This window comes from Lutra lutra, chromosome 2 (assembly GCF_902655055.1).
Source record: "Lutra lutra chromosome 2, mLutLut1.2, whole genome shotgun sequence".
Taxonomy (NCBI): Eukaryota; Metazoa; Chordata; class Mammalia; order Carnivora; family Mustelidae; genus Lutra; species Lutra lutra.
In genome coordinates this window covers 14945728-14959547 of record NC_062279.1, presented here as the reverse complement: position 1 = coordinate 14959547, position 13820 = coordinate 14945728, and the positions used below count along the sequence as shown (strand labels likewise).

At 46.4% G+C, this 13820-nt stretch overlaps 1 protein-coding gene across 7 annotated transcripts in view; it reads right to left on the bottom strand.

The window, feature by feature from the left end:
• STOX2 (storkhead box 2) overlaps positions 1-13820 on the bottom strand; it is a 224888-nt gene that overhangs the window by 98693 nt on the left and 112375 nt on the right. The window contains exon 1 of one of the 7 annotated variants that reach the window (XM_047714631.1): positions 8294-9932. The exons of the other annotated variants lie outside the window; for them this stretch is intronic. Coding sequence (XP_047570587.1) covers positions 8294-8459 — 166 coding nt within the window. The 5' untranslated portion in view covers positions 8460-9932. Of the gene's footprint in view, positions 1-8293; positions 9933-13820 lie in introns of those variants that run through there. 7 annotated transcript variants of the gene reach the window in all.

Here is a 13820-nt window from a genome sequence, read left to right as displayed (position 1 = left end):
GAAATGAGGTTTCCGCCTCCCTCCAACATTCATAAGGCGGGTGTATGAATTCCCGGGAGGCTGGCCAAACCGAGTACCCTAAACCGGAGGGCTTCAAACAAGAGATATTCATTCTCTCAAGGTGCTGGAGGCCAGAAAGCAGAGGTGGGGCTGTTTCCCCTGGGGGGCTTTGACGGAGAACCCACCCCACGCCTTTCTCCTGCCTCATGGTGGTTGCCAGCCTTCCTTGGCTTGTAGACACGTCATTCACGTGTCTGCCTTTGCTTTCACATGACCTTGTGCCCCCATCTGTGTTTCTTTTCTCCTTCTTACAAAGACACCTGCCTTATGGGATCACCTTCCTTATATCTGACACATTTCCAAGGAAGGTCATATTCATAGGTACTGGAGGTTAGGACTTGAATGGCTCTTGGCTGGGAGGTGGGGTGTTCATTTAACCCTTAACACAGGAATGACACAGACACAGGAATGACACAGACACAGGAAGCGGGGGGTTCAGATGCTGAGTAGTCCCCCAAAATGAGAAATACCGCAGTACTTTAGTTGCTATGAGGACCCTTCATTTCACATAATACTGAATAAATGATTTAAAAGGGAAAGCTGGATATGCCCAAAGCAGTATGTGGCCTGTTGACTCTTAGGAGAATCAGCTAGACAGGAATGTGCAGTGGGTGAGGGGGAGGTGTTAATTGCAAAACTAGACGGTTTCTCCCTCTGAAACTCCAGCCATCAGAAGGACGGGGCAAGGCCTAAGTCCTGCTACCACTAACGCCCACAGGCATCCGCCAAGTATCTCTCTTTTATCTTCAAAAAGAGAAAACTTGGCCTGGAGGGGCCATCATGGATTTGAGCAGAAAGATAAATGGAGATTTTTAACTGTGTGTATGAGTTACTCAAGCCATAATTTTTCAGCTCCAGAGGTATATGACAGATGTTTGAAATGTACATTATTTACATAGCTAGTCTAGTCTTCTGAGCTGCTCCGTGCACAGCTCTAACCTTTTCACACCTGACTATACACATCAAACATATATCCCTTTTATCAACACAGTGGCTTCTGGGTAAATGCAAGCACTGATAAAACAGATCCTAACACTGAAAAGCACTTCCCTGTTAAGAATGGGAGAGCAGAGGATCTCCCAGCAATCCTAACCTTGATTCCCCACATTTGCAGAAACCCAACGAGGAGTCAAAGTGAACCGAATCCAACTCACCCTCCATCTGCTGGAAATAAAAATAAGTCAGTCCTCTGCTCCCCTCTAAAAAATGGAACGTGCTGTACAACAAAGCCAAGCTATCCTCGTGTTCTCAACAAACATGGCTAAGAGAGGATGACCCCCCCCGATGATATCTATAACCTTTCCTGTTACTTGTGTGTCTAACTAGCCCCTTAGATCCAAAATGGAACTCGTCATTGGTTCCATGGCCCGTTTCCTAGCCATACACCACATTCTTCTAACACAAATCTTTTTTTTTTTACCTTTCTTTTCTTTTTTTTTTTTTTTTAGTATTTTATTTATTTATTTGTCAGAGAGAGAGAGAGAGAGTAGCACACAAGCAGGGGAGCGGCAGGCAGAGGAAGCAGCAGGCTCCCTGGTGAGCTAGAAGCCTGACTCGTTCTTAGGACTTAGGGATCAGGACCTGAGTTGAAGACAGACGCTTAACCGACTGAGCCACCCAGGTGTCCCTTTTCTTTTTTTTTCTTTTTTTTTTAACCTCTTAAATCCAGTTACAAAGAATGTCCAGTTCCTTGTTCTCGAAGAGTCTCCTTTTCCCCTTCAGTCCCATCCCTTCTTCCTCGGCTGATACAGGTTTTCTACCACCTTGGCATGAGTACGACTCAGGTAGGTGAAGCGGCACTTCGTTGACTATTTTAACTGAAACAGTAATATGTTAATGAGTTTCGTGGGGATTAGAAAAATAAAATTATCAAATGAAACCTGCAATTTCACACAGAATACAAAATCTTTTTAATTCATGTCAATAAAAGTGAAGGAAAAATATTAAGCATATAATATGGGTGGTGCGTGGACATGGTTTTAAAGTCTTGGGGGCAGTAGGCTAACGCCCAGCAGTGTTGGGAGCACTGGTCTGCGGCGATTGCTCGTCCTCTCATGGCTTGATCACATTCGCCCCCTCGGCCACATCCTCGCTGGTTTCCCGACCTGGAGATCCTCTTCTCTCCCATCTGTCCTATGAGCCACCACAGACACCTCTCCTGAAATGCTCCTTTCTTCATCCTTGGTTCCTCTTGCATCAACAACCTCCCCTCATCCGCCTCCTTCCCTGTCTCCCGAAATCCTACCCAGGCAGTCCTTTGGGACACAGGGAAATCCTCCCTCTGGGCAGCCTCTGCTAACGGACACCATTCTCGGAACTCCCATTCCATTTACACCAACCGTACCAACCACCCCACCTGACTCTCGATTATATCCTATTATTTACTGCTTTCTAATGCTTGGTTCATGGAGAGCTGCCCCATCTTCTCCCAATTTTTTAAGAGAAGTCATATTTTATTCATTCCTCCGATAAACGTTTATGGAGTACCGATCTGTGCCAAGCTCTGTGGCTGCTGGCAGAAGAGAGCCAGCAGTAGAATACGGACTGCCGCCCAGGGACTCAGCAGCTCAGACAGGAGACCCACCTGGGAACTCGTGGCGTGACCTGACGTGGCCACGTGGCTATCACAGATGTACGGAATGGATGTCATGGGAGTGATTTACTCCAAAAAGGACACGGAGGAAGATGGAAAGAGAAGGGGGTGTATGAGCTGCTTCTGGAAGGTTTCACAGGATTCCATCAGCCCTCTGAAGAAGGGGCGCACGTTCTCGGCAAGGTAGGAGGCATTACGGAAAGTCACGACATGGCAGCAAGATATTGCTGAAGGGAAAACTCCCGAGCCTAGAGCACCGGGTGCTGGGGAACGCACTGGAAGGAGAGGTGGAAAAGGTGGGGGAGGTCATGCCACGAAGAGCCTTGTTCTAGGAATTCATCCACAGGGATGAGAAACACTGAAAAGAGAAATGATGTAACAATAACACAAAAGCCCTCCGGGGACACAGGGAGGATGAACCGGACTGGAAGAGAGGTCAGTCTGGAAGATACCGTAACAGAACCGAGGAAGATTTAAACGACACAGAGGAAGAAGGAAGGGCGGATTTTAGAAATATTTAAGCAATAGAAAATGGATTTTCTGACCAACTGGTTGCACATTCCAATGTCACATAAAAATAGTCTGGGGATTAACTACTTAAGGAAAAGTTTACTATCTACTTAAAAATTACCCATGTCATTTCTTTCTGGAGTTACTGAGGCTAAGGTTAATTTTAGAGCTGACTACCGCCTACATTCTTACGAACTCTATCCCGTACAGAGGAAGCTCCACGCAGCTTCTAGGACCGATCTCCAAAAGCCTGTCCTAAATTCGAAAGTCAGCATGTTATGCCACCAGTGAGGATCTAACCAGATTTTGTTTCTTGGTTATAACTGTAACTGAGCATAAGCAATCATGTACCAAAGAATATGCTATTGTCTGAACTGTCCTAACTCTCTGGGGCACAGGGAATTTAAGCCAGAATTGCTCTCCGGGTATAAAAATGTGAAGGCTTTTTATACAATATACTCATATTCCTTTTTTTTTTTTCAAATAAAAACGTTCACGAGAGTGTAAAAGATATTGAAATACCAAGAGAGGTGACCTTTTGTGAGCGCATTCATGTTCTCCTGGGAAATAAAGAATAAAGTCATTCACCACCAAGTGTAATATTCCTCACTTCCACTGGCCTGATGAAAGGAGTCAACACAGGTAGTTTCAAATTAAAACACAGTTGGAGTAGCTGGCTGGAAATGGATCTCTGCAAAGAGGGGAAAGGAGGCGACAGGATGCTGTTTATTAAGACTTGCATATGATTAGAGCTCCGTCCATCATCTCCCACCCCCATTACTCTGATTGCCGGGACAAGCCCTGGGCATATTTAATGCAAGGCTGGGGGATGGCGGGAATTAGGATTCTCTTGCAAAATGAGCACTGTGCCCGCATATCCCACATATGGGGAAGCACATGACTCCAATAAGCAGAAAGGGCAAAGGTTATATCTAACGATTTCTGTGTGAGTGCTCGGAAGTCCTGTGATGGCTCATTACAGAGGCACCACGGGGCCCAATTCTGTAATGGAAGTGGGGACCAGACAGACCCGTTACAGACGGTAAGGGAGGTCATGTTACTCGCTGGGGACACAGCTGGTTGGTGGCAGGCTCAGATTAGAACCTCGAGTGTCCATCCTCCCTTCCCAGAAAACTCTCACATCTCTTAAAATAACAGAACATAAGGAACTGGGACACGCCATCAGCTGTGCCCCAGAATTTGTTTCTATAAAATGAAAACAAATATGCTCATCAAAAGTGGTGGGCTGGTCATTCCTCCCCACCAATGATATTAGTGAGACGGGCAGACAAACCTGATCTCAATTTTCTTAAAACATGTCTATTTGGGCCTTTCTAATGACTGTCTTTCCAAATCCTTTAAAGCCATAATATTAAAACTGTCTGCTTTCCTATTCTTTAAAATGCCAAGTATCCATCTGCAAGAGCCATGACTTTGGAAGTATCTCCCGTTAAGCAACCCCCTTTTATGAACACGCCCTGGAGAACCAGTCTCATGGAAAAACTACTTTCCAAACCGGATCTACAGAACGCCCCCGAACTTGGTGGCATTACACATGGAACACCCAGGGCTAGGGAAGAAGGCAGTGAAGAAAATGGAGTCAGTAGCCTGATTTGTGTGAAGAGGTCACTGGTCACACCATTAACAGACACGGCTCTAAACAGTTTCACCAACAAAAGCTTTGGCCCCTTGAAAATTATCCCATGGAGGTCTGGGATCATGTTTTCATATGTAAAGCACTAGGAATTATACAGCTATTTCCCTCTTTGGGGAGGGAGGTTTAGTTTTATCTCTAGTTAATTGCTATAGTCATTTCTAGTTTTAGAAAACGCAAAAGAATGATCCCACCTCCATGTGATCTAACCTCTTTTCTTCTTCAGAGAATGCAATGCACATTGAGTTATTCATTTTGATTTGAACAAAAGGCAAGATTTTCCCCCCTTCTGTCCAGAAACTACCAATGGGAAATTAATATTCAAGATGAACAATGAGCTCATCCCATGGCCCTGGGACTTGCTGGTTGCCAGGAGGAGGCCTGTGAATTCTTAGGATTATTTTAGATTTGGTAGCATGAATTGGGAGCTTACATAGTCATAAAAGCCGCGGTTTTCAAGATTTAAAGTTTCACAATTCTCTATTGAACCGTGCTTCTTACAGGATCTCTTTTTAAGTTTTATATGCGCCTATCCGAACCTCTTGAGTTTCAATGTAGTTTATCCTGAAGCTATATGAAAAAGCCCAGGCTAAATGTCAAGCCTATTGCTATAAATCACATTTCAAACTGGTAATTACTTCTGAGTGGAGAGAGGGCTGTTTGAAATGGTGCTGTCTCATTAGAAAGCTATTATGGAACGCCTGCAATTCTGCCTTAATAAACAGAGTGAAACTTCCAGTATCTACTGCATGACAGGTATGCCAGACCAAAACAACAGCTATTAAACTTCCAAGGATCTCTCTCTCTCTTTCTCCTTTCCTAACGCTAAAAATTAATTGATTAATTAATTAATTAATTTCCCCCCATATTTTCTAGGAGTATTTGTTGGGGGGGATGGATTTCTAAAAAGAGTCTCAGCTGAAGTTATTTTAAGTTCCTTAAGCAACTGGATAACTTATCTTGTCCTTTGAACTCAGTAACAAAAAAGCCCTTCTTAGTGAAAATGAACTGTGATAATACCAGTCATCATCATCCCAAATGACTGGACAAACAGAAAGAAGAAATATGAAAAGACTCATGGGTTTCTCAGCTGCTTCATTTTCTATTCCATTTTATGTGACAAAGGCTCTGTTTGTATCCAGAGTCACTAACTTGATACAAGTGGATTTCCTTTACATTTCTTAAGAGGAAGAACTTCCTGTAAATGATCTCTGCATGTTTCAGTATATCCTCTATTCCTATCAAGGCTCGGATTTGGAAAAGAGCCATATTTGAAAAGGAAATTGATAAGATACCCCCCACACACACACAAAAGATGCACATGACTGATTTCGTCCATTCTCCCAGTGTTCATTGTAAGTGTCTGTTTTAATATTACTATCTTACTATTGCCCTCCATTAGCACCAATATCTTGTATTCCATGTTCTAGCTAACATTTCTAATAATGCATAAATGATAGCTTTCCGTCCCTGGGAAAAACCGTATTATACCCAACCCTATAACCCCATGAGAATCTAGCAAGGCACTCTGCTCTTAGGGGACACTCCAGAAAATGCTGAATGAATGACTCTTCTTGCCCCATCTCTCGTGTTTCTTTTCTCCGTGGGTACCTAACGTTCAATCGGCATAGAAAACCACCAACCTGAAACAGCTTATCTTTCAATATCACTCTAAGACCAGCTTACCATCTGCAGATCAAGAAATGAAAGGAAAAAAGAGAATCAAATAAAATTAAGAGTTTCTTCCCCGAGCCCTCAAAAAGACCTTGCAGAGAAGTACTTTAGCAAATAATGAAAATGTGCTGGTAATGAACTAAGCCAAAGACCGATAAAAACAGGCTCCATGGGAATATGCCTGAAATTGTTAAAGGACTCACAGGTTTGTTGAAGAAATTATGGCCACCTGCCCTCCTATAGCCTAACACCTGGGGTCAGTACTGGTTGCTGAAGAGAGATTCAAAAAGAGGGGAGCCATTCAGTGTGGAATGAAGACATTCAAACCCAACCATTTGAAACCTGGGATTATCTAAGCACTCCGTGCAGACATGCGTTTATGTACATATGTGTTTTGCGGTTAGATTTCAACTTAGGTGTGTTTCAAAATTTACTATCCCAAGTCTGAAGAATGTAGCAACCACAGCAGTGTTTAACTGAAATTACTAAAGTATCAACTGTCCTTGTCACTTGGCAAATCTGGCTTTTCATGAAAGAGAAAAATCAAGGGAGTCTTATTGCCAAAATAGTACAACATCCTTCTGTTGCCAGATTTTGCAATAAAAAAGATGGTTATTTTATTTAGGTTTTATATTTATGGAAATGTGGTCACAAGACATTTTTAAAGCATGAGATCCTGGCCCCAGTTTAAAAAACAAAACAAAACAAAACAAAAAACACCTTACTGTTTTAGGGGAAAGATAGCAGAGCTACACTGTGAATACCAACCACAAGCTTAAAGCAATCTTGCCAGTTAGGACAGGGCTCAGAATGATTCCGAATAGTGTGTGGTTTCAAATACAGCCTCAGCTCTTCCATCACATCACCTTCGGCAGAAAATTAATTCTTCCGAAATGAAGAACGAACAGAAATTGATGTCTTCTACATCACTGCGTACAAGTGGTCGGCAATCAGTAAGGAGAAAACAAGGAAGGAGTTCCAGGATTTTCCTCCCTCGGCATTTCCTCCGGTATGCTCTCCCTTGGGTTCCCAAGTTACAACCAAAGCCATTCCGTCCTACTGCCAAAAGGGAACCGACTCCTTCCGAAACGCTTTTAACAGCACTGCGTTTTACGATGATCAGCCCTTTCCTGAAGCCCTCGTTCCCGTGTACCGTTGTGTTCGCCCTTCCTGCCTGACATGCAAACACAGCCTCCATGCTTTCCATACAGCCTAATTCAAAGCCACACATGTTAGATCCACACCGAATCATGGGAGCGTTCCATCCGCATCCACACCATGACCCCACGGAATGCATTCAATGAGCGCCAACGGAGTTCTCCGCGTGCACCTCGGACGAGCCAGCGGCGTCCGTGGGGGCTCTTCCCCGACTCAGGCCATCCAGAACCGTGCACGGAACCTGTTCCCTTTTAAGAACCCGGGGCTGCTGAAATACCCACTAGGATAACTGGCCACAAGGCAGGAGCCGGCAGCTCGGTCCTGCAGGCGGCTACAAAAGCTCCCGGAGGCTGCCGCGCGAGAAGCTTGCAGTCATTTATCTCCTGCAGCCAAAACGCCCGGCACGGCCCCCTCCCTCATTTTACCTAACTAATAGCTCTCCAACCCCATATTGAGAGGGCCTGCTGTGGATCTTGCCGAGGTACAAAATGGTGGATGAGAGCTAATTTTTCCCTGCTTTCCCCATAACTTAGCGCATCCATCACCGGCCGTCCTCCCACCTAAGCACCCGGGCAGCGGCGGCGCACCGAGCGCGCCCCGCGGACCCGGCCCGGGGAGGGGGGGACAGAAACGCGGGTACCCACCTGATGTCATGTAGCCCCGCGAAGCCTGGGGCGCGAAGGCCGCGGGGAAGCGCTTGTGCAGGCGGTAGTCCTTCTCGCTGCGGGACCTCATGCGGTCCGAGGCCCGGTCCGAGAAATCCGAGCTAGGCCAGGCTCGCCGCAAGGTTGTGCTCCGGGTCTTCTTCATGGTGGGGAGCGCGCGACCTGCCGCCCCGATCCCGGGGGCCTCAGCGCCGGGGCGCAGCGCGCTGCTTCATCCGTCTACGGCGGGCACGACCCGGGCGGACTCTGCGCACATTTTCCCAGCCCCTCCTCGTCGGCGTCTACACCGCCAGCGGCGGGTCCGGCCCTCCCCACGCCCCCACACACCCCCACGGCGAAGGCTCCGATTTTACACACGTCCCACAATGCATTACACTTCATTTGCAATCCGCCCGGCTTATAGCTTCCAGATTCCTGGGGGGAAAGGCACGTTAGGAGGCTCCCCGGCCAGGAGGAGGCGGGGAGGGGGCGGGCGGGGTAGGGGCGCCGAGACTTGCAGCGTGAAAGCAATGGGAGCGCAGACAATGGCCCGATTCAGCGCAGGAGTGCTTAGCCAACTGTGAGCCACGGCACAAAAGACCCAAACAAATGAGGAAGCCGAGGCCTCCGGGGCTGACCCGGGATCGGGCGCCCGGGAAGCCGGAGGGGCGGCAGCAGGCCCTCGGCACCCGGCGGCTCAGAGCGAGGCGTGGGGCTGACAGGGTCCAGGTCGTGTCCCCCAGGGCCTTTCGGCCGCGCGGCCCGCAGTCCCGGGCGCAGGCTGGCTCTGCCTCCCCTGCAGTCCTCGGGAGGCAGTCTTCATTACAGAGGCTCGGATGGGGGGCGCGTGTGCACGGGGAGCCGAGCGGGCTTTGCAGACAGCAGCTGCGGCAGGCGGGCTCCTGCGGAATCCAGGAAGAGCCCGAGTCGTCCTCGCAACTGCAGCGCCTCGTCAATCTTCCTCCTTGCGAGGCTCAGGGTGGTGTGCGTGCGTGTGTGTGTGTGTGTGTGTGTGTGCGCGCGCGCGCTCGCGCGCCGACACGCGTGTGCCCCCCTACACATGCATGCTCCTACTTACTGGCCGAGGGGGCGTCGGGAGCCATGGCTGCCAACGAGGCCGTGCCTGCAGATCCACACCCGCACGGTGGCACCGCCGCTCGGTCGCGAGCGCGCAGAACGGCTCTTGAAGGGCAGGAAGCAGGGCAGCCGCCCAGTCTCATGCTAATCACCGAGCTGCCTTAAGTTAGAGCACCGATCGCGGCAGGCTTCTCTTTTTCATGTAAAACAGTCTGCGGCGGCGCGGGGGCCGTGGGCCGGTACCCCGGCCTGGAGTCAGCGCTTGGATATTTACATATTTTTAGGATGCTCCCTCCCCCTCGCGGAGAGAGCGAGAACCCCCTCGGTGGGAACCGGGAGGTCTGCGGTGCCCTGCCTGGCCCACCTGCGCCAACCCCGAGGCCGGCAAGAGCCGGAGGAGGGGGCGCCACTGGGGGCCCCTGCGACAGCCGCAAACGCCGGGGCACCTGGTCCACGCCGCCTGGGAGACGCAGAGGTGGCGGCCTCCGGCTCTTCCTCTCTCGCCCTCGATCCCCCGTGTGAGTCACCAGCCGCCCGCTAACCTGCATTCAGGTTCTTTACACCGCCCGGCTCTGCACAGCTGCTTCGGGTCCAGCAACCAATCGCTGAAGGACAACAATGCGCGCGACGCGGGAGGTGGGGGGTGGATGCGCCGCCCCGGCCGAGGCGCGGGGCCCGGGACGCCGAGGTCACGCCGAGTTAAAGGCGCGCGGTCACAATGCTGCGAACCCCGACGACGCTGGGCCGCTGCTGTTTGTTTTTGCTTTTTTGTGTTTTTTTTTTTTTCCCCAAAACGCTCACACCCCCATTTGGGTTTCCAAAAATGCCCGGGCGTGATAAGCAGCACAAATAAACATGATTTTTCTTTTCCAGCATTGTTTTATTTTATCTTTTTGCGCTTTTTAAAAAAATCACTAACGATGCAACGTTCAAAATCTTTTTTTTTTTTTTAAATGCTGTAGTTTCGTAGCCACAGCTGCCAAGGTGCAGAGACAAGGATATGAAATCTTTATGGGGCTCTGATCTTATCAGGCTGATACAGCAAAACAAAAACAAAAACAAAAACAAAAACAAAGCAAAACCCAGAAAAACAGCAGGCTCTAAGGATCTAAATGGTTAAAACTCAAGAGTTCTAACGCGATTCGATGCTATTCCGAGGTTTGAATGGGAGGGGCGCTGCAAGGTTCTTGAAGAACTATGCGGAGGGGGCGGGGCTTAAGCCACAAGCATTAGATAATCTAGAACTAGAGCTTCCATTCAGTGTCTTACGGCTGCGCTCTGTCACCTGGAGCCAGCGGAACTAATCCATCTCTTGGGATGCTGGGAGGTAAACAAACAAGCTAACAAATAAAATCACTAAGTATCATACAGAACTTATATTTACACTTAACAAAATTGAGTACTATCTGTAAGACAATTAGCTAACGGTCAGTGGCACTTTTAAAAAGTTAGGAAAGGCTAGTCCCCCAAAAAGGCACATTTTGCTAAAATGTCTTCTTTACTGTAAGAACAGAAAGGCTACTGCATTAGAAGCTATAGAAGACTAAATGAGTCCAGAAACATAGAGGTAATATAAAATAATTGTATTAATGACTGCTCGAGATACTGACATTTAGATAGCTCAATCCAATTCAACATACGATTACTCAGTACTTCCCATGAGCCAAAAGTGGTGATATGAATGATTGTTACAGTTATGACTGAAGGCTAATGGTGATTGCTCTGTCACTGTGGTATTTACTCATTCAGCAAAGAATTACTATCTAGAATATGCCAGCACTGTGATGCATGCTGGACAAACAGAACACCACACACAGCCCCACACAACTTATGGTCTCGGTAGTAAGCATAGAAATGCACAAAGTGTGACACTTTCTACGAAGAAGAAAAACTTCCATTAAAAAAAAATGACAGTTCATCTGAGACTGGGATGAGGAGTCATCCAAGCAAAGAGTAGGGAAAACGGTGTTTCAGAAAGTGGGAACAGTAGCACATGCAAAGGACCTGAGGTAGGAAAGAAGTGTAGCTTCTGTTGGAAGAAGTTAAAGAAGGCCAGTGTGGCTGGAACTGGAGCATAAGAGAAAGGCGTGTGATGAGGTCATGGAGGAAGGCGAGAGCCAAATCATGTAAGGACTTGCATTAAGTGCTTTGTATTCTATCCCAAGTGCAGTGTGAACTGTGAAGGGTTTTAAGCAAAGAAGCAAGGGATAGTTTTAGAATTTCTATATAGAAGGGGCTCAGCAGAGGGAATCTGTTTGAAGGAAAGGGTCAGCCAGGAATTTGCTGGAGAGCAAGCTTGAATTGTCCTTGATCTAAAACTGAGAAAATATTCACTGTGTGTATGAAAAAACTGGGGTGAGTCGATGGAGCTTTGGGGAGGAGAGCTACACTCAGCCACCTCTGAATGCTGGCCTTGCAGGGAGTGGCATTGTCTAGCGCCCATAAACAGAGTACCCTTGAAGGCAAGGTCAAAGACCCAGACACAGAAGAATCAGAACAGGGCTGGATCAGCTGAAAGGGGTCAGATGGTCAAGTAGGCGAGGTAGGGACAGTTACGTAATTTATCCATCCAAATCAGACGACAATGTCAAAAAAGGTTATGAAGTTAAGGCTTGAATCTAGCAAACAGCCTATTATGAAACCGATCTTGTCTGGAAAAAAGCGGACGTGGAATCCCCTGTTACCGTAGTCACTGCTAAAATCAGGCTCAGTGTGTCCACTGTCCTATGGAAACATTCACTCTGGTCGTATGCGATCTGTAGGTCCCACATCCCACCAGTTTCAAGTCTCTTAACCTACATGAGATGATCATGTATCTGGGTTATGAACTGGGTTAGGAACCTCACAGAAGCTCAGTTACATAATCCAGTATTCAGTACTCAAAAGTTTAGAAATAAATGGAGAAATGATAAAGCAAACCAGGTTTACAGTATTAGTGCTTTTTAAAATCAGGCTTAAGAATCATTTGTACACTTGGTATTTACATATCAGATTAGAGACTATCAGATTATAGACATTTATTAGATACACATTGCTTTGCGATTCTAATTCAAATGTACACTTTATTTTAGACTTGTAAACTTTAAGTTGAAAGGTATTAAGAATTCTGACTTTGAAATTCTCATTTAAAACTTCAGCTTATTAGGTTTTAAGAGTTTAGTGAACTTAAGAGTTATAAGAATATAAACTCCATGAAGGCACATAATTTTTCTGTTTTATTCATTGTTGCTCATTGTTCTGTTTTGTTCATAGCTGCATCTCCAGTGGCTAGAACCGCTTGGCATGTATTAGATGACTAATGAAGCCAGAGTTAGTCGTCTGGAAGATTTTGTTTGAAATCTTCCCAGTCATACATACTAACAGCTTTTTAAAAATTCAATATACCAAATTTATTAATGCAACTTAAGTTTTTTTTTAAGATTTTATTTATTTATTTGACAGACAGAGATCACAAGTAGGCAGAGAGGCAGGCAGAGAGAGAGGAGGAAACAGGCTGCTTGCGGAGCAGAGAGCCCCATGCGGAGCTTGATCCCAGGACCCCGGGATCATGACCTGAGCCCAAGGCAGAGGCTTTAACCCACTGAGCCACCCAGGGGCCCTGCAACTTAAGTTTTTAAGGGAATGTGCTTAACCATGTTTCTAAATGGAACTAATCCTTGAGTAGAGGGACTTTAGTCTAAATTTGAATTAATCAAATGTTTTTCAAAGTTCCCCCAAGAGTTACAGTTTTTATTTTATTTTATTCTTTTAAATTTACAAACACAGCTAACTGAACCTAAAAACTTCAGCACATTTTTATTTTTTCAACGTGTATCTCTAGTAAAAGAAAATCCGATTTTTGAATTTGTACCTCTAGCACACTGAACATTAAAGACCTAAATATCTGTAAACAATCTTTACTGTGCACAGAAAGCCCCCCTCAGACATTAGAAAGCCCATACTGACTACAGACTGAACATGGGATAGATCGGGGAGAAACCGAATCACTGGAGTAAAGGCTGATATGAGTGAGAAATAAACATTAATATAAACATAAGTGGTAACAGGTCTAAGCCTTGACCCTATAGCCTAGAAGAGACAAATTTCAGACCGGCACTTCCTAAGTACACAGTATCCTAGGATGCAGGGATGCCAACTCATAGAACACTGGCAACTCCCATGGGCATATTAGACTCCTCAACCTGGAACATATAAGGGGCATTCCATTGAAGCTGCAGCCAAAGTTGCCCGTGGCCTCATTTTTCTGCCCAAGTATGAGTGGAATGGTAAGAGATCTAAGTGTGCAGAAAGGAAAGCGTCATTCATGTCTGTTATGTGATAACGTGCCTGGAACTTTGTGATTAGAGTATCTGTCAAACAAAAATCAGAACTCTTTAAATTTTTAATTTTTTATTTTGATCTTTTTATTTTTTTAGAGTGAGAGATAGTAAGTAGAAGGAGAGATAGAATC